Raw genomic sequence first — 22,433 nt, 5'->3', positions numbered from 1 at the left:
TTTTTGTCCATTTAATTTCGGCGTGCCTCTGTGATCGCCAGTTGAGAATTCCACAGAGCATTTGGATCGGCAAGTACAGAGTCAGCGGCAAGGTCTGGGCTAGATGTGCAAATTGGGAATTGTCAGCCTGTGGAAGGAATTTTAGAGCCACGAGACTGGAGGAGTTCCCTTAGGGGCCAGAGGTAGGTCCAGAAGAAGAGAGGACCACAAACCAAATCTGGAACTGGTGGTTCTTTGGAGAGGACAAAGTCTGGAAGAGGGAATTTTCTTCCATTGGGATTAGATTGTGCAGGATAATATAGGCCTTGTGCTAATTTATACAGGGAAGCAGTTCTCTATCGTCATGGAGGAAATGAGAATTGGGACTAGAAAAAAAAAAGTATTAGGAGCATTTTCTATAAGCAAAGTCTTTTGCTAGTCAAAATTTAATTCAGGGCCTTGTAATACACACCTTAGGAGTTCAGTTTAATTTGTATATTGTGAAAATAAGTTTTGGCCTTTATAGCTGCTGTGACAGAAAAGTCACATGTTCATTGACTTGTTAAACACTTTCCCTCTGTGATTTTTCTCAATTTTGGCTAGTTTGTGATGTGTAGATTTCAAAACAAGTGTTGCATATCCACAAAGGTGTCACAGCCTCTTAGCCACAGTATCTACTTTTGTTTGTAATTACAACTGACTTATCCCTCCTCACTTTTTTACGCTAATAAGTCAAATGTGTAATTAGGAATTTTTGAAATGAAGTGATTTAAATATCTAATAATAGATTGAGGTGAGGTGATAGCATTTAATTAGAGGCTAAATGCCACCTCCTTCGTGAAACCTTCTGATCCTTCTGTCCAGGTGTGATCTCTTTTCATACAGCATTTAAGTTGTTATGTAGCTGTTTGGAAGTCACCATAGTATTGCTGTTAAGAATATTGTCTCTGGAGCCAGGCAGTATTATCTCTTGGATCAGTCCTGGCAGCCACTGACAAGCTCAAATGATTTGTTAATTACTCAGTTTCTTTGGGCCTCAGTTTCCTCCGGAAAGTGGGAATAATAGTACCTACCTGATAGTGTTATTATAAGGTTTGAATTAGATAATCCATGTAAAGCACATAGGTCTTTGGCATTGGATCTTCAGTATTACTATTAACACATCTAAAATCCCTAGCAGTTCCTACATTAGTTGAGGATGAGCTTGTGTGATATAGATCTCTGTGTCCCTCTCCCATAGTTCCTTACATACAAGTGAAGCATTTGAAAGCATTTATCTTTATGACACAAGGGTATGTTCAGAAAGATTTTTACTTGGATAAAATAAGTGATGCAACTAAATTAAAAATCGTATTTATCCTGTGTCATGTAATGGAACATGTAGGAATCATTAACCTCTAAACTAACCCTAAATCTACTACTAAAGATTACACAAATAGGGGAAACTCCAGCATCTAGGTCATGTATCTCAGAAATAGTGTGTCTAGTTTTTTGTTTTGTAATGAAGTATTCTGTAGCTTTATGTTGACATTAACTCTATTGGGAGTGAGAACGTGAATTAATCTTTGGAAAGTTATATTGCTGTGTTCCACAGGCTTCTAAGCTATAGTTGAACATTTAAGGGGGCTTTTAATAGAAGTTACCCAGTACACTACTGCATTACTTCCTTCCAGTGAGTTCACAGACTGTAACTAAGACTTTTATGTAAGGAATGGGGCTCTTTTCCAGATGGTAAACTGAGGCTTCAGGGTAACGGTTGACCTGGTCAGTGTTGCCGTCTAAACGGCAGTGCACAGAACAGTGTGGTGACCTGGGGAGCTCTCAGGTCAGATTTAAGAGCTATTTAGAAAAAATGTCTATATGAATGTTCAACTGAAAGATGTTACTGATTTATAAAGATAATATTCTTGCCAGCATGAATACTCTTTCTTATCCCCAAAATAATTCAATGGGACTTGAGCAGTATTTTACATGATATTAGATAAGGAAGTCTGGAGTTCTCTAATGCACATGCTCTTAGAAGGGAAAAATAGTAAAAATCAATTTTTCTTTATATAACCAGTGCTGGCACAATACTGGGCTGTTTGTACTTTGTGGAACTGAGAGCTAAATCCCAGAAAGTCGGTATCAGAGCATTAGGAAGATCAGGGCAGTCTGGGGTAGGCCAGCTGCTTGAGGGGCTGTGTCAGTTGCTGACAGCCTCAACAGAACTCCCGTTTTGTTATTGATGCTGCTCTTTGTCAAGAATGAAAGGTGTATGACAAAAGAGGAAAGAGGAAGAAAGAATTGAAAATGAATTGAAGACAGCTGTACTCTAAATGAGCTCCAATATACTGATTGGAATGACTTGTGTCTCAGCATAGAGAATTATAGACAAGTGTGCTGGCTCTGCTTAGGGACTGACACCATCTCAAAGAGAGTGAGGTATCTGTGAACTGTTGGACCAAACAGTCCTTTGTCTGGGATGATGTAGTTGAGCCTCTGAGGGACTTTCTGTTCCTTCAATTGTGAGTCTCTCAATTTTGGAGTAACCTAGCTTGTAAAAACAAGGACCCTAAAGACCCCAAGAAGTTGGATTAGAGGTTTCATTTAAGAAGTTGAATGAAAGGTCCAAGGTCACAGACATTCAGGCCACTTTTAAGAGGTGATCCTCTTGCCAACAGAGATCTTTAAAGTAAGCTTCCTTGTGGGGTATGCCAGTCTCCCTGTGACCATCCATCCATGTTTTAAGCTAAAGGAGAGAGATTATACGTCAGGAATGCTATAAAGAGGAGTCTTGCAAAATGATCCAGTGACCTGTAAAGTCACTTGCAACTTTAAATTCTATGATTCTAGCTCCAGTTTTTGTTTTATAAGACAGTGTTCTCTCTCCCTACCTCCCTACAGAAATGGATCTTTGGATTTTGCATTTGCTACATTTTCTCTTTGAAATAACAATTATCTTCTTGCATTTTAGATAGTTTACAGTGTACTATGTGTACCATTCTTTGGGAGTATATCACAAATAGCTGGTTCACTAGCTAACAGCCCACAAATTTAGTTAAGTGGCAGTTTTGTGAAGTAACATTGCAGTTCCTCACAAAACCAAAAGCTCAAGGAAAGTTCTTTTGCAGAGAGACCCTCATTTTCCTGGCTGTCAACCTGACTGATATTTTAATTTCTCTGCCCTGGAGAAAACTTCAGTCTCTTATTCAATAGATAAATGAGTGAGCCCCCCAGGAAATGCAGCAGAATGTTTCTGTTTGCCAATGCAATAAATGCAGAGGCTAATAAATGTCTACTTCCATCAGAAGGAGGCGTGTAATGAGTAAATGATGAGAAAAAGAATTCCGGGAAACAGATGATCCATCCAATGTAAAGTGACAAATAGTTTCTTAATAACTTGTCCTCTGGTTGGGCCAGAGGGCTTTCACCAGGCAAAGAGAATGCCTGCCGAAATTCAGCCTAGCACAAGCCATTTCCATTGGCTGCTGATAGATTTCATCTGGTTGCATTTGGGTCACATTGAGTGATAAGCTGCTGTTCAGACACAGCCTGGTTCCTGCAGACTTCCTTTGCTCTGTAATTTCTGTGAGTGTGTGCTAGGAGGAGGAATCATATCAGAGCCTAATTCGCATTACTTACCCTAGAGTACATTTATATTTCACATCTGTCCTTTTAATAAAGTCCTTTTTCAAAAGTAAAGAACCAATCTCTTTTCCTTGAGATTTGTTGAGATCACAGGGTCTCACAAGCACTTCTTTCCTGTGAGGTGCCTATGCTGTTCTTTAAAGCACTTTTGTGGACCTCCACTCTCTAAGTCCCCAGGGTCTGTCTGCCTTTGTGGAAGCGAACAGAATGTGGCACACTTTGTCCGTCGTGGATGGCCGCATTCATGCTCGCAGGTCTTCTTTGGAGGGATTCGGACTAGGCATAAGGCAGTGTGATCAAGGTGTAGCAGATGAGGCAGGCTTTGGAAAAAGGGGACTTGCAAGCCATATTGAAAATAGGAGAGAGAGACTCCATGCCAGGCTGAAAGATAATTTGATGAGATGCATTTTATTATCCCTCCTTTGTGGGATCTTTCTAAGAATGTTTCTCAGGAAAGTCATGTGGGAAAGATTGGCGACTAAATACAAGCAGTTTTCAAGGACAGATTTTCATGAATATTTCTAGAAGACTATGAAATTTACTTACTGGGCCTTCCATAATTATCTTTTACTTCCCTATACCCAATCACCACCTTTTTTTGTTGTTGTTTTTTAAACAAATAAGATACATTCTGGCCTGCTTTAGTACCACATGAGCGAATACATTTCTGCAGTTGAGGGAAACTCTCAGGTAGTATCAGGGGTTAGGACCATAATGAAGGAAACTCTTAATGAGTTGTCAGATAAAAGCTGGACAGAAGGGATGCTGCAGGACCTTTGGTGTACTTGGCAGTGTATAAAATGTCCCTCAGAGATGCAGGAATCCTGTGCAGGGCTTTCTAAGGGAGAGCCATTATACCGGGAGAGCTAAGACTTTTCAATGTGCTTCTATTCACATGCATATTTCTATGCCAAATCTTTCAAAAGGCCTTTCCTTTGAAATACAAAGAGATAAACATGTCTTTGAAATGGATAGGTGATCCTTTGCCACTTTTGAAATCTTTCTCCATTTCATAGCTGAGATTTTTAACCCTTCAATTAAGACTGACTTTTCTATTCACCTGAGTAGCTTTATACATGTTACCAGCACTTGAGAGTAATGTCACAGTTAATACTAACATCTGAGCTTGGGCTTAGAATTAATGGAAGGAAAGTAAAAATTGAAGTAGGTGTTTTATCTGCATTAAATCTTATTTTGCTTATATTACATTGATTCTTATGGGACTGTTCAATAAATGTGTGGTCAGAGAACATTGTGAATTTGTCAAGTACTTACAGAGTACCTTCTATTGCTTTTGTAATATTGAAGAAACTACTACAATATTTTTAAATCTCAAGACCTAAGGCCTTACAGCCCTGGACTGTATGTAGCTCATGAGATGGGCTGATTTGACTATAGCACTTACTACCTCTGGGACATCAAGCAAATGTGTAACCTAGTTAAGCAAACCATTTCTGGTAGATTAAATGAAGACAATAGCCTCAAACTTTACTTCTTTGCTTGGTTTTTATCATAAAATTAATTGAGATAAATTACTGCTTCCTAACTATATTTGCTGTTGGGGTGTCCAAGTCTCCACCACGCTCCTACACTTTGAACTCTTGCTTTGGTGAAATTGTATTCACTTATAAGGGTGGAACCCAAGAGCCTCTGCTCTTTCCAGGGGCTTTTTCATATGAATATCACATCCCTGTAGATAGTAAGCACTGGAATCACATAACTACCTTTTTTTGTTGTTGTTGTTTTTGTATTTTTAATATTCCCCTCAACTTCTAGTACCTTGCTCTTAGGAGCAAGTAAATGTCTTTACAAGATTGCCATAAATTGTACCAATTTATACTGTGACTAGCAAATTATGAGGGGAGTCCATTTCCTCATAAACTCATCAACACTTGATACATCTACATGAACAAAACAAAATGCAAAGAAAACAGCCAATGAGGTTAAGGGTAAAATGAAATGATTTTACCAATCTTTGACAAAATTTTCTGTCACCTAGTAAATGCTACTTTCAGGGACATGCACTAGCTAGATACCTCTATTCTAAACCCCCTTTTCAATCAGGAGTTTTTAAAGGATGGCATGTTCTCTTAGGTGAACGTTTTACTAAGAAAATAAGAAAATTGTTTTTAAAATGTTGCCTTTGGCTACATTTTACATAGTTGTTTTCCTAGACCTCTGACAGTATACAATGCCAGGGAGAAAAGTAGATCCACCAATGGGAAGCTGTCATGAATGGTAATGTCCCTTACTTCACTATGCCAAGAACCTATTGAATATAGGTGTTAAATGCTTGCATCGGAAGGGCAAGCACCCTAGCTCTTAATGAGTAAGTCTCAAAGGTGAAACAAATAGCTTTCTCTGTATACTGATGAAGTCATGTTTTGAAGCTGAAGGATGCTTTGCCATGTCTGCATCTCCGAGTATCTCTTCTGAAGGCTTCTAGCTCGTAACTCTGCTGAGGTCAGTCAGAATTTTTTCATCACCTTACTTGGAGAGATGAGCACAGCCTGGTATTCTTGCCTGTGCCACTCTCCCTTTATGTGTGAGGTGTTTATTTCCTGTAGTGGTGGAAAGGTATTACCTCTGAACAAATAAATTTGATTCAATTTGAGGTTGCTGCTCAGCTGGTGCTGAGGAGCAAAGAAACCAACTATATCATGTCTGTAACAGCAAGTTCAAAGGTTTGCTCAATTTTCAGAAAAGTTTTTCTTAAGTAGATTTTCTGGATCACAATAAGTGACTGCTATTGGCCTAATAATTTTAAAATTCAGGTTCTGTGCAAAAGCAGTAAGAAGGCACATTTTGTCTTGAATTGCTTCTTCAGCCTCTTCTGGCAGGACCCCTTTCCTTCCTGACCCTTCTTCTGCCTCTTGGGATTCATTTATTTACTCCACACACTTACCTTTTACACTGGGAAGCATTAGCCATTCTCCCACCTGTTTGGTTAGGGTTATATTAGAAAGTTACCTGATGCTAAGTCAAAGGTAATAAATAGATTAGTTTAGAGTATCTCAACCTGGATTCCAGGGAAATAATCTCAGAAGATCTTCTAATCTCTGTGAGAATATTTAAAATTGGTATTTTCTGCTCTATGATTTACATTATTATTTCTTTGATCAATACAGTCATATTTTCAGTCAACAGGAGGATGGACCTCACAAGTTTGAGGAACACTAGTTTGGGTGACAAAGCTTATTACTTCCTGTGGCATTTTCATTGTAACGTGGAGCTCTTGAAGGCTAAAAGGACTACAAAACTGGAGGCAGTTATCTCCGTGTAATGTAATAGGCCATTTGTTTGTATTTCTCTCCCCACTGGCCTTTAATGATGTGTTCCCCTCCCATCTCTAGGCCCATCCCTGAACCTGGCCCATTTTGGCTCTTCAGCAATAAGCCCTTTTGAGTGAATGCATTTAAACTTGGTCTGTCCAAGGGCTGGAGAAGTACTGGGTAAGCCAGTAGCATCAAGGGGAACATCTGTTGCAGTCCTTCAGGTTATTAGTATAAAATTGTGAATAAATGAAGAAGGACTAAACAGAGTCGATGATAAAGAAGCTAACATTTGCCTGCTTCTCTACAGTAAGGGTTATTGCTTACAGCTTTCTTTTTAGCCCACAGTTCTCAAGAGGACACTGCACATGTGTGCATCCCAGGGCATGTGCTGAGCAAGGACACGCGAGTTTGTTGATTTGTTGAGTTCCTTTCCACAGGAGACAGTATGAGACATGCTAGGGTAAAATGGAGTACAAGCCTGAGAGATGCTGGCAGTACAAATGGGGTGTTTTCTGTATGAAGCCATCCGGTGGGTGTGCTGCTAAATGAGCATGTCTCATCCCCTCACTGAGCACTTCCCAAGTTAGACTTAACGACCTTGAGAATGTCTGTGTCACACTACACAGCCCTCAAGAGAATGTGAGGTTCCTGTGCTGATAACACGCAGTAATTTAAGAGTTTCTGTGTAGGTTTTGCAAGACATCATGGTAAATTATCATGCTAACCCTTCTGATAACTGTGAGATTGCTTTGTCTCACCATTATAGAAGAAACAGTGAGACACACAACCGTGTGAAGAGCAGAGAGGTCTCATGTGTAGTACATAGACGTCTAAAAGGTGAATGTAGGAGGGTAGACACGACACTGTTTTATCTCAGGTAGAAGAGCTCCAAAGAACAGATTTAAGGACTTTTATTGACATCATTATAGGAAAAAATAATAGTGAGAGAAATTACTAACTTATATTTAGGGTAAATTGGAAATCTACTTATAAAGCATGTGCTAATGGGAGCTGTGGGCAGGAAAGGGCTAAGGACACTTTCCCTGTAAATAAGCTCCTTTCTTGCCCGATACAAATTTAAGTGTGTAATGCTTGTTGGAAATACTAGTTTTCTCAGAAAAATGATAGAAGCCCCTGGCAAAAACTTAAGTTGTTACAGAGGGCAGTAAGAAGGAAACGTATCTTCTCCTCACATACTCTTTCCAGGGGTAACAACAATATTCCTTGCAGAATATTTCAGGGTATATGTGTACATGTGGGTATACGTGGTCATTTTGTAAAATATACTATTCAAATTATTTTACAACTTTCCCTTTTTCATACTACCTGGACCTCTTTCCATCCATATAAATACAAGTATGTCTCCCATATTTCTGAAGGGGTTAGAATAAAGTTTTATAAGTGGAAGGAATTCTGATATGAAGCTTGAATTATCTAACAGATAAAGCTTAAAAATTAAAATAAAAATACAGCTAAGTTAAGAACTGAATATAAAGGGTAGTTAGGTACTTCAGAGAAATATAAGGCTTTATAAAGACTCCTTAGAAAAACCACTTCCTCAAAATAAAAAATTCCATGTAGTGATCTAATAGCACTGTAATTGTTTATTAATTATACATTTATTTGTGTGATGTTAAAATTTATGTCAGTCTTCTTCAGGATGCCTTAAGTCCCATAAAGGCGGGGCCAAACCTCTGTTTGCTCACCACTACAATCCACGTTCCTGGCCTGGTGTTTGGCACACACTGTCAGTATTTATAGAATGAAGAAATAAGCAAATAAGAGGAAATTTAGAATGCCAAATGAACGTTTGGTACCGTTGTTTTAATTGCCTGGAAGAAGAAACTGAGGCATGAGATAATCTAATATATAGCTCATGTAACTTGGATAGTGGCAAGGCTGTCAGTGAATTGAGGATCCCTATATAGCAATTAGAAAACTAAATCAAGAAGAAGAAACTTAGAATCTAATTAGTGAAGTTTCTAAAGTGCCTGGAATAAAACTAGAAATGCCAAAAGCAGCTCTGAATAGCTCTGTTTCTTTGTCTGAGAAATAGTAAAAATGGAATGAAAGGGTAATTACAAAAGCAGTTTATTAATTTTGCCAAGGTGCCCAGGAGACAATGGTGATTTCATGAAATGTGGCTTCTTAGAGATGGTAAGATTCGATGCTAGAGTTAAGCATGACTTTAAAATTTTTTAATTCTTCCTATTGTTTGCTAAGAAAGGAGATAGGCAGAAGGAAACAGCTCTCTGATAAGTGGGAGCAACGTATTTGCTGCAAAGGAAAAAGATACTCCTAGTGTGTCCTTGCATTTGACTTGATTAAAGTCATTCATTAAGTGTATGAAAAGAAAAATATCAGGGTTTAGGAAGGTCTATTCCTAATTAATTTGACTCTGTATCATAAAAGTGGAATGGCTTAAATTTTAAGTTTATTTTTTGCTTATTTATTAGAAGTGTAGAAGTGGGCAGCCCAGGGCTGGCATGATGACTTCAGTGTCATCAGAGTGAGAGGCACCTGTTGCTTCACTCCAGAATCCTGGCTCAGGGTTTCCCTCTTTAAGGCCAGCTCATGTTCTAGGATGGCTGCTGCAGCTCTGGCCATCACATCTCTCTTACAGACTGGAAAAAAGAGAAGAGGCAAAAGGACTGAAAACATTCCCTGCCAGATGAGGTCAGCTTTCTTTAAGTAGCCTACCTGGATGTCCCACACAACAATTCTGTGTGCAGCTCAGCCTGAAATGAAGCTGGAAATTTTTGTTTAGTTGACCATATATCTAGCTTATAACTGGGGTTATCTAAGGAGAAAGGAGAGACATTAGGATAAACTACTGACAGTCTTAATTTGCTTTTATTATAGAAGTTAGAATTTCTGATTTGTTAGAAACTGCTAAATTAATTATTATTGATCACTAGTGATAAGGTTTTGAAAAAAATAGGGCTAAGAATACTAAGATGAATGTATTAATATGTGTTATTAGCAGAAATGTAGGAATGCCCAGGAAAAACACCTAGCCTTTTGAATTTATTGCTTATTCAAAACAAACAAACAGCATTACTTAATGTTAGAAAAATAGAGATGCAGCTTGAATCTATCTACTTGATGATCATTCTTCAGGTTCATATGTAGTTGTGTAGGGAAATTAATGGAGATCCAGTCTCTGATGGATTCTGCAAGGCAGATGTTGGTGGGAGTGGTATCCTGATGGAAAACCTCTGCCTTCTACAAGGAGGAGCAGAGCTCTACGCCATGTGCTGAACTTACAGTGTCCCATTGCTACAATCACCCTGAAAGATAAGGCCATCATTTTACATGTTAAAAGTGAGAGTCAGTTTGAATATCCAAACTATTCCTTGGTGTACTTTTAGAAACAGAATACCACATCTGATATACCCTGAGTCTGAAACAATGTTGGCAATTTGCAAGCATATTAAGTAGATAGCATAGACATTCTCCTGAACATGGGCTCTAGGGGGAGGAAAAGAGATAAAAGGAGAGAGTAGATACACAATGGAATCAAGGCCATGGGTTTAGGAAATGCCAAGAATGAAGGATTGTTTGAGATGCCAACTATTCTATTCAAGGGCCTCTTTTCCCACTGAGAATTGGCAATTCCTTCCACTGTTTTTCTGCCCTCCTGTAATACACTCAGTGTATCCATGGACCCAGGGAAGGCAAAGTTCAAATCAGCCACGGGGCTTTCTGATAGAAGGTCTGCAAGGAGAAATACTGAGACCACTAGAAAAATGTAGACAATTAGTGATATTTTAAAAATTCTATAGCTCCTAAAATTGTTGCGGTAAAGATTTAGTTATATTGCAAAGTTCATCTCTTGATTTTGTCTGATGCTGTAAAAGGACAGAGCGGTTGAGGAAGCATGAACTCTTTTTTGGCCACTGATGTTTCAATAAATGATTGTTTCAGGGATTCTGTGCCTGGAACTGTATCCATGCTGCATTTGCAGCATTAAATTAGGTCCCCAAATGGTTAGCTCATGCTTAGCTGCCATCTTGGGGGAAATGTACATACTTGCAGCTTGCTGATTACGTATCGGAATATAGTTCCTGGGTGAGTGTTATAACAAAAAGTGTAAGTAAGTCTGTTTTGAATCCAGCTACCTAATAACAGGTATGCTTGTATTGATGTTGCAAGTAGGGAGGCTTTTACTGGTGTTTGTACATACTCAACCTTTGTTTGAAATAGTCCAAGAGGACCATTTGTGTTAGGGTGGGTTGTAGGAGAGAAGGAGACCTGCAGTTGTTAGTGGTAATTATAGATCAGCTTGGGAACAGGAGAGCCACATCTTTAGCTACTCTGCTTCCATTCAAGGTCAGACTTATTCCTTCTGCCATTCATGTTTGCTGAACTCAGTCACCTGGCTACCACCTTTCAATGGAGAGTGAGTGAGGAGTGCTATTCTCCTGTAAGAAGCAGTGTCAGGCTACCAGAATTTAAATGTTACCTTGGTGTGCTGTGTTATGTAGTTGTGCCCAAATCTACATGTGAAGCATTTTGTAAAAGAGCTGATAAGAGCTAGTTAACAAATTTTTCTCATAACCTTTTTGATTTGTTCGTTTCTTATATGCTATAAATATGGTCATATTAGAACAGAAATAAGATTCAGAACTTGAGGAAATATTACAAGAATACTATGCATGTTTCCCTTTGTGATCTAATTTAGAACTTGAAAACAGATACTTTTCAAATCCAGCAATAATGTGTGTCTGTGCATGTGCATTTTAAAATACACTTTTAGAGGGAGGCTTTCTGAAAATGGAAAATGGCGAAGTATCACACATTCAAGAACTTGGGCCGCAGCCAGCCCGAAGGAACTCGGGAGTGATGCCCACTCTGGTTGATTCCCATTTCCTTCCTACACTGTCTAAAGACTTTGTTCTTGGGTATCAGAATACCAGATGGGTAAATTCAGCACCCCCTTCCCCCCATGCCCCAAATTAGAAGTTTCAGGGAGACTGGGAAGAAATATTAGAATACTTACATCTAAAATCACCACACTGTTTTGAGCATGAGTTTGTGTTGTCGCTTCAGCTATCTGTGGCAGGTATGATAAACCGGCTCCATAAACACCAGTTCCAAACTACTTCAGTCTCTTTCTTTCCTCCAGAGTGAGAAAACAAAAATATTCAGTTCCCCAGCATCTTTTTCTGCCAGGCTTGTGCGTGATAGGTAATTCCAGCCAAAGATATATAACTGGAAATCTCTCAAGAGGGCTTCTCTTCCCTGCCTACCTTCCTCCTCTTCCTTTGTTAGCATGTGGGCAGGCATGGCAACTGCATAGCTCTCTTGAGACCATGAGGTCAAAAGCCCAATGCAAGGGGTGGCTGAGAAGGAGCACACAGAAGAGGGCCTCATATTTGATGATATCCTCAGCACCTACGTCAGCTCAGGGTTTCCAACATTCAGACTTCTTACTTCATGAGAAAAATAAACTTCCCTGTTTCAGCTTCATTTTGCAGCTTGAGCTGTTACTGTACTATTAAAGCAATTGGACACAATCTTAAGCCATATCCATTTCCTTTATGCAGCATAGCAGATTGAAGTGTTTGTCAATTTGTAGAAGACAGATGTAGTAAATGCAGTGTTCCACTCCCTCTCCATAATGCTATTTTATTTACTTTGATTTGTCTTTATCCCATTCTGCTTTAAATAAAAGCAAAAGTTGGAATGCAGTTTAGAATTAATGGTGTCATACTAATATTTCAGTAAGTTTTGTGTGTCACGTACCTCTTGAGTGTTGTAAACGTAATGATAAAAGGGACGAGGTACTTAATTTTAGGGATCTTACAGACTAGTTGTGGAGAGCACATGTAAATACATACTGTTGGGAATGGTGGTAGCTTTGATAAAACCTATGGTGCTATGAGAACACAGAAAAAGGGCATGGCTCAGTCAGTTCTTACTGTATAACAAAATACCCCAAACTTAATGTCTACTACATACATCCACTGTTCATTTATCTTACGATTCTGCATGTCATGAATTTGGGCTGCTAACACCTGGGCACTTCTGGGCTCAGTCATGCTGAGCTGGTTGGGGTTTGGCTGGTCTGGAATGGCCTCAGCCAGGATAACTCGTAGTCTCTCCTTCTACAGCCTGGGCTTATTGACATGGCACCTGGGCAGAGCTCCAAGAGAGAGGCTTCTGTCTGGAACTGGCACATTGTCGCTTCTGTCACATTCTGTTGACCAGAACAAGTCACAAACACAGCTCAGAATGAAGAGGTGGGGAAATAGATTCCACTCTGCATGATGAGAGAAGCTGTGTAAGGTCATGTCCCTAAGGGACATAAATACAGAAAGGAGTAGAGAACTGTGGTCAGTTTTGCAGTCTGCCACAGGGCTCTGAGGTGAGAGGAGAGGTAACAGCAACATTCTCCTTTCTCAAACGAGGTCGTCTCAACTTTTTAAAATTTAAGAAATAGCATGCTCTTTTTTAAGAGCACATAATAAAAAGGGATGCCATTTAGTTACCATCAGTTCTGGAATCATTTTCCAATACTGCCAATTTCTACTCTCCCCTTATCTTTTGAACATTCATTTAAAAAATAACCCATAAGAAAATGTTCCTCTGAGAAAGGAAAAGTTGCATGTATGTCCAGAAGTGTAGGATTGAAATAGTGGTTAGATTTTTTTTTTTAACCAGTGTTTCTCCTGAACCATTTTAAGGAATTCTGGTCCTTCAAGATGCTCCATAATTAAAAGGTTCCATGAAGAAATTAGTTGGGGAATCATTATGAACAGTATTTCTCATCTTGGAGATTTACAATGCATAGTAACAATTAAGTTCCTGGGAAGTCCTAGCACTGAAGTTCTTCTTGCTATTTAATTTAGTAATTGGATTTCATTGGTGATAAGGTAAAAAATTATTAGTTTCATTTTTATATGGGCTAGTTAGTGTCACTATATATGTTTCTTTTTTCCTCATGGCCATTAGTAGATGAAAAGTAGAACAGATGAACACTGTAAGCAAAATTCAGTGGTGAAATATCTTTTTTGAAGATAATAAATTCTTATTAAAATCACTTTTGAGAAAAATTACCAAACACTATTTTCTGTTTATACTGTTCAAATAATTTTTTAATAATAATAGGTAACATTCCTATAATGTTTACTATATATAGTTCCAGGTACTATGCAAAGAGCATTACATAAATTATCTTATTTAATTGGCCAAAGAATCCTGTGAGGTTGTTCCTGTTACTCCCCATTTCCCAGATGTGAGGCCACTGTTGGGGGTGCAGTGGTGTGCTCCACTGCACAAGGACGGGGCTGTCATGCGGCCCTCTGGCTCCAAAGTTCACACTCTTTAACCGCCACACCGTCCACTAAGGATCGCTCGCCTAAGTCAAAGTACACATAGTGCTGTGGACAGCATATTCATGTTTTAAATGAAATGTGTTAAAAATTGTGTTCAAAGGAGCATTCTGTCTCCCCAACTCACTTCTTTGCCTGGGTTTTTAGTAACTGGTCCCTAGTGCCTTAGATCGGAAGATGTTTTAGTATAGAAAGTGAAAATGCCTGTCGTTCAAAAGATGCCTTTTCCCCTAACACAGGTGACAGAAACATCTCCCAGATCTAGAATTAAGTTGTTAATTTTGAAGACAATTCACCTCCTAGGAACTCCTGTGTCACTTATGTTTGATGAAAAAAGATGAGCCTTTATCAGATTTTTGCTAGTGCTAAAACATCTGAAAGATACTGTCATTCTGTTTTGAATTTTTAAGATTTGCCTTTTCAAAGAAAATCTTGGTGGACGTTGTGTTTTATGCTTCTATCAAATGATAAAAAATGCATTTTTTAAAGGAAGCAATTAATAAATTAGACTTTTAATATTTGATTTAAATAAGATTTACATGCCACAAGTCCATACTACCACTGGACAAATCATGTCAAATATTTTTCCTGCTGTTGATTCAACAGAAAACTGTGCAGAATGAGTATGAATGAAGATATTTAAAAATTGTAGGCTGTAAAGGACTTAACAGGCATAGAAACAATTTGGCCAAAAGACAGTGGTCTTTCACAGGCACCTTTCTCCACCTGTTTTTTGTTGTTGTTGTTATTGTTCTTTTTAAGGTCATCTCCATAGGTTGTTTTTCCCATGCCTCATATAGTATGAGAACTTAGATAGTATATCAACAAAGTTTGGAGGGGATAGCTATATAAACATCACTTGGGTATGGCAGCACATAAGACTTATTACCATCTCAAGACAACACTTAGATTTCCAAAAATTGTGGTACTTCTGCTACATACGAGCACCTGCTCAGAGTAGGAATATTGCAGCATTTAGTAAGTCTCGTGTGAAGGCAGAGCTCTGGGGACAGTTTGGGGTCCAGTTTGGATGAGGGCACATTGCTTCTATAGCGTTCATCCCAAAACAAGTAATGACATCAATCTAATCATGAGAAAATGTTAGACAAGCCCAAATTGCAAGTCATTCTACAAAATATCTGACCAGTGTTCTTTAGGGGTGCCAAGGTCATAAAAAGACAAGGAAAGATGGAGGAAGCGTCACTGATTAGAGGAGGTGGAGGAGCCAGACAGCTAAGTGCAGTGTGGAAACTGGGGCTGGGTCTTAGAATGGAAAAGAGCATTCGTGGAAGAACTGGAGAAATCCAAATAAAGTCTATAATTTAGTGACTCCTAGTTACTTGGTATTGTATTGGAATATTACTAAGTTAGTTTTAATATGTGTACTGTGATTATCTAAGATGTCGACTGAGGGGAAGGTGCGTGGAAGATGCACTGGAACCTTCTATATTTTTGCCCCTTTTCTGTAACTAAAATTATTTCATGATAACAAAATTACAAAACAAAGGTACTTTCATTTAGTAATGTGTGGACATTTTGCATTTAAGAATATATATAAAATCTCAACTTGGCCAAATCTTCCCATTTATCGCCCCACACATGCTTTTATGTTCTAGCCATGCTGAATCATTTGTTGTTAATTAACTCCTTCGAGGAGAGGAATACAATTTTTTTATGTATTGCAAAATATTGCTAACCAGTGCAGCAGCTAGCTGTGTACACCTCATTTTACAAACACCTCATTTTAAGAAATATAGCACAAGGGAAGCCCCTCCGTGCTCCCTTCTTTTCTGGCATTCTGTCCCTCTTGTGCTCCTTCCGCCATCAAACTGCCACCAGTTGGTGATCATCAATGGAATTTGCTATTTGTTAATCCTATTTCATTGTCTTGCTCTTCTCCAAACATGACATAAAATTGCACCCTACCACATCATACCTACAACTGGCTTATTTTGCTTCACATGTATGTCAAATTCTTTTTCACCATTATAGAGATTTTGACTATAGGAATACCCAGGATTTATTCCTTCTCCTCCTGGAAAGCATATTGAGAGTGTTGGGGGGTGAGGTGGGGGGAAGGGTTTAAACGGTTCTTCATTTTTAGAAGTATTTTCTGAGACTAAAAGATGTCTCTACCCTTTCTGAACTCTTGTAACACTATCCAAAACTTTTAATTTAGCATTTGTGATCTTCCATTATAATTATTTTTCTTTTCTTGTATCAGGCAGAAGAAAGCTTCTTGAGGATCTAATTCCCTAAGATGAACATTATTGAGATAATAAGGATTTGATTTTGTTGAATGAATAAGTAAATAATTAAGTGAATTAAATGCTGTCTACATCCAGATCTTGGGGATATTTGTGTTTATTCCCTTAGTTACATGGTGTTACCTCCTGGGAATTTTTCTTTGTTAGGAAGATTTATGCAGTGTGGGAAGTTGGCCGCTGAGGAGGAAATACTCAACATAAATAAAGCCTAAAACTTTAAATTGAAGAAAATACGTGCCGAGTTTGCAGGCAACACAGATACAGGTTTTTTGTGTCTTAACATCCTAGAAGAAAGTTTGACAAAAATCAGTAATGATTTTCCCTGCATTTGGCATTTGAAGCAGAGGGGAGCTCACTAATTTATGTGATGGCAGAACTCTTGCTTTGGTGCATCATTCTGGTTAGAAAGCTCAGTATTTACTTTTGATCATTTTGTATTTGTACTCAGAATGGAATTGCCCAAATTAGTATTTTTTCTCCAAAATTATTTTATTTGAATGTTGATCTTACTCTGGAAAACATGTAACAGGTTTCACAGCTCTCATGCCTATTTTGTTTGCTTTCTGTAGCAGTGTTGGCAGAGATAAGCAGGGCTAATACCATCCATATTTTAGGGGATAGGAACACTAAAAAGTAAGCTGGGGGAGCTATAGGACCTGCTCAAGGTCACAGAACAGAACTGGAAACCAGATCTTTCAGCTTCATCTTGGCTCCATCCAGACATTACAGTTTCAGTGCTTAGACTAAGTGAACATATTAATCAAAACATTATTGCTTTGCCAGCATTTTAATAGATAATTCAGTAACACAATGCCCGCTTGACAGTTCGTCATAGTAATATGGGCAATTTCTCATCAGCATTAGGGGTAGATCAGTAACTGCCTTCTTATTGCCCTCTTTGTTAGAAGGGTTCAAAGAAAAGCTTTAATCAAACATTGCAAAGGAGCATGTTGTGACTGGTATGTATTTTGAAGGAAAGGAAAATCTTATAAGTAAAACTGATAGGAAAGTGTGTGACACAACCTAAAGTTAAAATATCTGAGAAGACAAAATGGCTTTTTGATAGCTTGAGACCTACAGAGGAATTAAAACCTGTCAGCATATAGACTAGTACAGTTGATCACTCATGTTGCAATTTAAAAAAATGCAGCAGTACACTTAGAATATTGTCTTCATGTCAGAAATGTACTTTCATGCTTGAAAATGATAAAAAATTACAATCGATCTTTACAACTGTTCTGTTCATCTTTATTGATCAGGTGCAAGAAAGATAAATCGCAGCCCAAATAAGATTATAGTAAATGTTAGCATCATAGGGAACTCTAGGTTGATAGAGAGCCATTCATCATCTCAAATGGTGACCTGTCCATTGCTCCAGCCACCCTGACTCTGTTGTCTAATCACATACCTATTGATTTTATCTGCACCCAACAAACCTGGATGTGACTGTCACTGGGCAACCTGGATTGTTAAATGCAAGGGGGTGACTGGTGTGAAGAGGATTTCATTTTCATTTTCTCACCAACCAACAATGATTTATTAAAAAATAAACTACCCCAAGTCATGCATGTGAAACCTGCGTGATTAGGAAATGAAGGTGTACAACAGACTGCTGAACTGCATAGTGTTCTTTTGTACTGTGGTGCATTTTGCAGGATATTTCGTTGAGTCTAAAGGCTCATAGGGTCATTTAGGCCACCCCCTGCAGTAAGACAGGTTTCTGAGTAGCCTGCTGAATGAATAAATTTTAATTTTGTTACTCCAGAAAAAGCATTGCTTTGCTATTACAACTTTATTTGTATTACTTGTGTGTTCATTCATGTAGTAGTGAAAACATTTTTTTGGGGGGGTATAAAAATTACCTAAATCTACCCCCCTTGTGCTTACTGCTTTGTTATAAATGTTGACGTTCTTATGCTCATGTGGAGGCAATAGAACACATTCTACTCCATAGAGAATCCTTCTTGAAGACAAAAATATTGTGCAAAAAGAAATACTTTTATCTCTTAGGTGGAACACTGGAAAAATAGGCAAGATATGTTAGAAGTTTTCCAGAAGGATCAAATAATTATGAACTATAACTATGAATTTACTCTGTAATTACAGCCTGTGTACCAGCAAGAGTGCTTTTATTTAAATGGATAATTTACCATGTGTTTTTATAAGTATCCATGCCACTTACATAAGAGATCTTTCTCCTACTGCTTGGATTTTATATAAATACAATATTTTATATATATTTTTTGTAAAGTAAGTCTTGCACATATTTTGTCCTCTTGGGTAGTGAAAATTCTCCTATCAATCTTTACCCACAGAGCTCAGAGTTCTACAAAGTCACCACTGAACAATATCAGAAAGCAGCAGAAGAGGTAGAAGCCAAGTTCAAGTAAGTTTTTCGTAGTGTTATAATTATTTACTCCTTTTGACAAGGTGAACGTACAGCTTTGTTGCTTTTTATGTTGTAGTTGTTATGTAGCCCTCTGGAGTCCTTGGGAGTACGCTTACGTAGTTGACATGGACCCATGTTACCTGCCATAGCGGAATGCAAATGCAAAGAGAGCAGCTGATGAAAGCTTTCTTGCAATTCAATTTTATGAACTAAGGGGAAATCGAAAGCAACGATAATACAATTTTCCTTTGGAATAATATATAAGACGGGATGCCCTTGATTATGAAGGTGATGTTAACTTGCCACCTCTATTAAAGAAACATAGAAACCATTCACGTTTGTATAATAAAATGATAGTCATATCCAAATTTGGGTATCCACCTTTCTTATGTTTAGGCTGTTTTCATTTCTTCACATGTACCTGGAACACATTTAAATCACAGACTTTACCTTACCCTTGATTATGAAGGTGATGTTAAGTTGCTATCTCTATTAATCCTTGGAGTGCTTTAATGAATGTTCTGTAATTGATGGATCAAAGTGTCCATGGCCCATAGCTCTGTACTTTCCCTTTGTTGCCAGTTCTCATATTAGGTAAGAAGACATCATTCAAAATTTTCCTGAGTTTTTAAATAGTTCTATTGTGTAACCCATGTTAGTAGTACATGTGCAAATTAGTGAAGCAAAAAAAGGTGTTGTGACAGATTCAGTTGCAAGATTGCATTGGGCTTTGACCTCCTTCCTTTCGAATATTTATAAGCATTTGATAAAATGATTAAACCCTAAGGTGGAACATTATTACTTTCTGCTGTAGTGCAATTTGTGTGGTAATGGATATTAGTGTTATTTTAATGTTGATTTTTTTTAATAAAAGTTTTTTAAAGATAGTTTGAGGAACATTTAAACAGACAGAAACCTCCAGTCTTTGTTAGTAAATTAACTCTTTAGGAACAGTAGAAAGAGACCTTCTAAGAAGGGGCCACAAATCTCTCTGTTAAAGTTTAATGTACTGTCTTAAGAATTTAGATAAAGAATTGGATGTAGACTTGATTTTAAAAGATACTCTACATATGTCTTCTTTAAGTTAATGTTTTAATCTTTCTCCCTAATGATCAAGAAATAATTTTTTAAACCTTTATGACTCTATACTAGGAGAATCTTTTGCTTGGTACCCTTGGTTATTTCTTCCTTGTAAGACAATAGCTATACAAATAGCTAGAATTCAGGATAAACCAAAGAAGTGATCTATGAAATCATCATAAAGATGACATTTTAGTTGAGCTTGAAAGGTATTCAGAAGGAAAATCATGCTCTACAGTAGGATGATAAATGAGTTAAGATCAGGGGCTTGACTCAGACTAGTGCAAGATATAGTTGCAAAGATCAGTAGGGTCATTCATTAGCTGCTGGGCTAAGAAGCTGGTCTTCATGGAGCAAGAAGTCTTTGGAAGTCACTTGACCAGCTGAGCACCCTCCTATCTATGCTCCTTTAGGAATATTAATTTGACAGTGGATGTGAAGTTCCACTGGAAGCATGAGAAACAAGAACCAGAAGTACCAGATAAAAGGCCTCTGTGAGTGAAAGAGAAAAGAAAGCGATGGATGCAAAAAAGTCTTTGAGAGATTAGACATGATTTAGTGATTGACTGATACATCAGTTTGCTGTGGCTGCCATAACAAACTACCACAGACTGAGTGGCCTGAACAACACAAATTAATTTTCTTACGCTAATGGACACTGGATGTTTGAGATCAAGTTGTCAGCAGGGTTGGTCCCTTCTGAGGCCTTCCTCCTTGGCTTGCAGGTGGCTGTCTTCTCCCTGTGTCTACATGTGGTCTTCCCTCTCTGCATCTGTGTCCTAAATCTCCTTTTCTTATAAACCACACTGGATTGGGACTCTTTCTAATGACTTCATTTTAACTTAATTACCTCTTTAAAAATGCTTGCTCCAAATAGACTTTCTGAGGTACTGGGCATTAGTACTTCAACATAATGAATTTTGTGGGGGACACAATTCAGCCCATAACACTTGGATAGAGGGGGCCAGAGAGAACCAGAAATTTGAATTTAGCAGATTGGAAAATTGGTGGAAGCTGGATTTATTATATATATAGGAGAATGCAGAACTCTACAGAGCACACAGACAAATGTGACGATGACTTACCTTGTCCAAGACAACATGACCTGTAGGTTAGACTTAGTTTTAAGCAGAGCCTCAGCAACATCATTTTCTGTTGTCTATATCATTCTTCATTAAATCCTACTCTTAGCTACTGTGGTAAAGAATTTGGCCTTTCCCAAAGAGAGGTCTGGGCTTTGTACCCAGCTCCCGTGGAATGTCCTGAGTGACAGAAGTGTCTTCATTAGTCATGCTGGGCCCCCTGGGGTGTTTGGCATGAACCCAACCTCTGTGGAAGGGGTGCTGGAGACTGGATTGAACCATGTGTCCATCAAGCAAGCAGGCCTGTGTATTGAGGTCCCAGGGAAACTCTGGGCACTGTAGCTTGGGTGAGTTTCTCTGGTTGACATATTCTCTTCATATTCTCACACATTGATACCAGGAGAGTGGCACAACCTGAGGGGAGTGGAAACCGCATTTGGATCCCTCCCACATTCTGTCCTGTGTATCTCTTCCTTTGGTGGATTCTTTGTTTCATCTTCCATAATAAGCCGTAACTGAGTTTAATAACTCTCTGTGAGTTCTGTGAGTCCTTTTGGCAAATTACCAAAGCTTAAGGTGGTTTTGGAAACCCCTTGAACTTGCAGAGGATGTCATATGTGAGGGCAGTCTGGGGACTCTGCCCGCAGACTTTACAGTGTGGCTAACTCCAGCACAAATAAATGCCCAGGTTTTACATGCTGTGCAGGAATTCGCAGAGCTGGTTTCTCAGAGAGCGGCTTTCATTGTATCATTTTTCCAGCTGCTGCCTGTTAGACTGAGCTTCCTAAGGATGCTGTACTTCAATTTTCAGTGAATTTCATTAGCTTTACTTAAAGGAAGTTGTAGTGCTTTAGCCATAAGAGATGCTTACCATCTCACAAAACACAGAGTACCCTCAGTGGACCTTTGTCCCTACAGATTTGGCCATCTCAGATAATCATGACAGCTTCATTCTTTTGCAAGGCAGCATACTATATTCTTTCCATTGTGCCACAGAGCTGATCTCAGCAGTCCCTCTTTGCCGACAAGCTCTGAAGGACTTTGAGAAGGATTTAATTAATTTTATCTGATAGAAGTATTTATTTGGGTATGTCTTGGTTACAGGAGATGCAAGCTTTTAAAACTGCAAATTGAAGGTAGTGTTATGTACCTGATTGGCGGGGGTGGGGATCAACACAAAATCACTTTAAAGAGAAAGAAAGCTAAGAGCATTTGAGGCGGCACATGATGAGCACCAGTCACAGCAGTGCATCCTGCTAGGATAGCGAATGGGTTAATTTTAGGGATGCTTAAATATTAACTCACTCCTAAGTCCCTCAGTTCGCAGTTTTAGCAGTAAACCATTAAAACACTTTAGGTTTAATGGAATTTTTAAAATCACATTTTATTAATAT

At 38.4% G+C, this 22,433-nt stretch overlaps 1 protein-coding gene across 2 annotated transcripts in view; it reads left to right on the top strand.

Annotated features, from left to right (window-relative positions):
- CHCHD3 (coiled-coil-helix-coiled-coil-helix domain containing 3) overlaps positions 1-22,433 on the top strand; it is a 278,762-nt gene that overhangs the window by 208,223 nt on the left and 48,106 nt on the right. For both annotated transcript variants that reach the window (XM_057504774.1, XM_036905587.2), the window contains exon 6: positions 18,804-18,874. In XM_057504774.1, coding sequence (XP_057360757.1) covers positions 18,804-18,874 — 71 coding nt within the window. The remainder of the gene's footprint in view (positions 1-18,803; positions 18,875-22,433) is intronic.

This window comes from Manis pentadactyla, chromosome 7 (assembly GCF_030020395.1).
Source record: "Manis pentadactyla isolate mManPen7 chromosome 7, mManPen7.hap1, whole genome shotgun sequence".
In the NCBI taxonomy this organism is placed as follows: domain Eukaryota; kingdom Metazoa; phylum Chordata; class Mammalia; order Pholidota; family Manidae; genus Manis; species Manis pentadactyla.
Note: the sequence above shows the minus strand (reverse complement) of the source record. Positions and strands in the feature narration are given on the sequence as shown.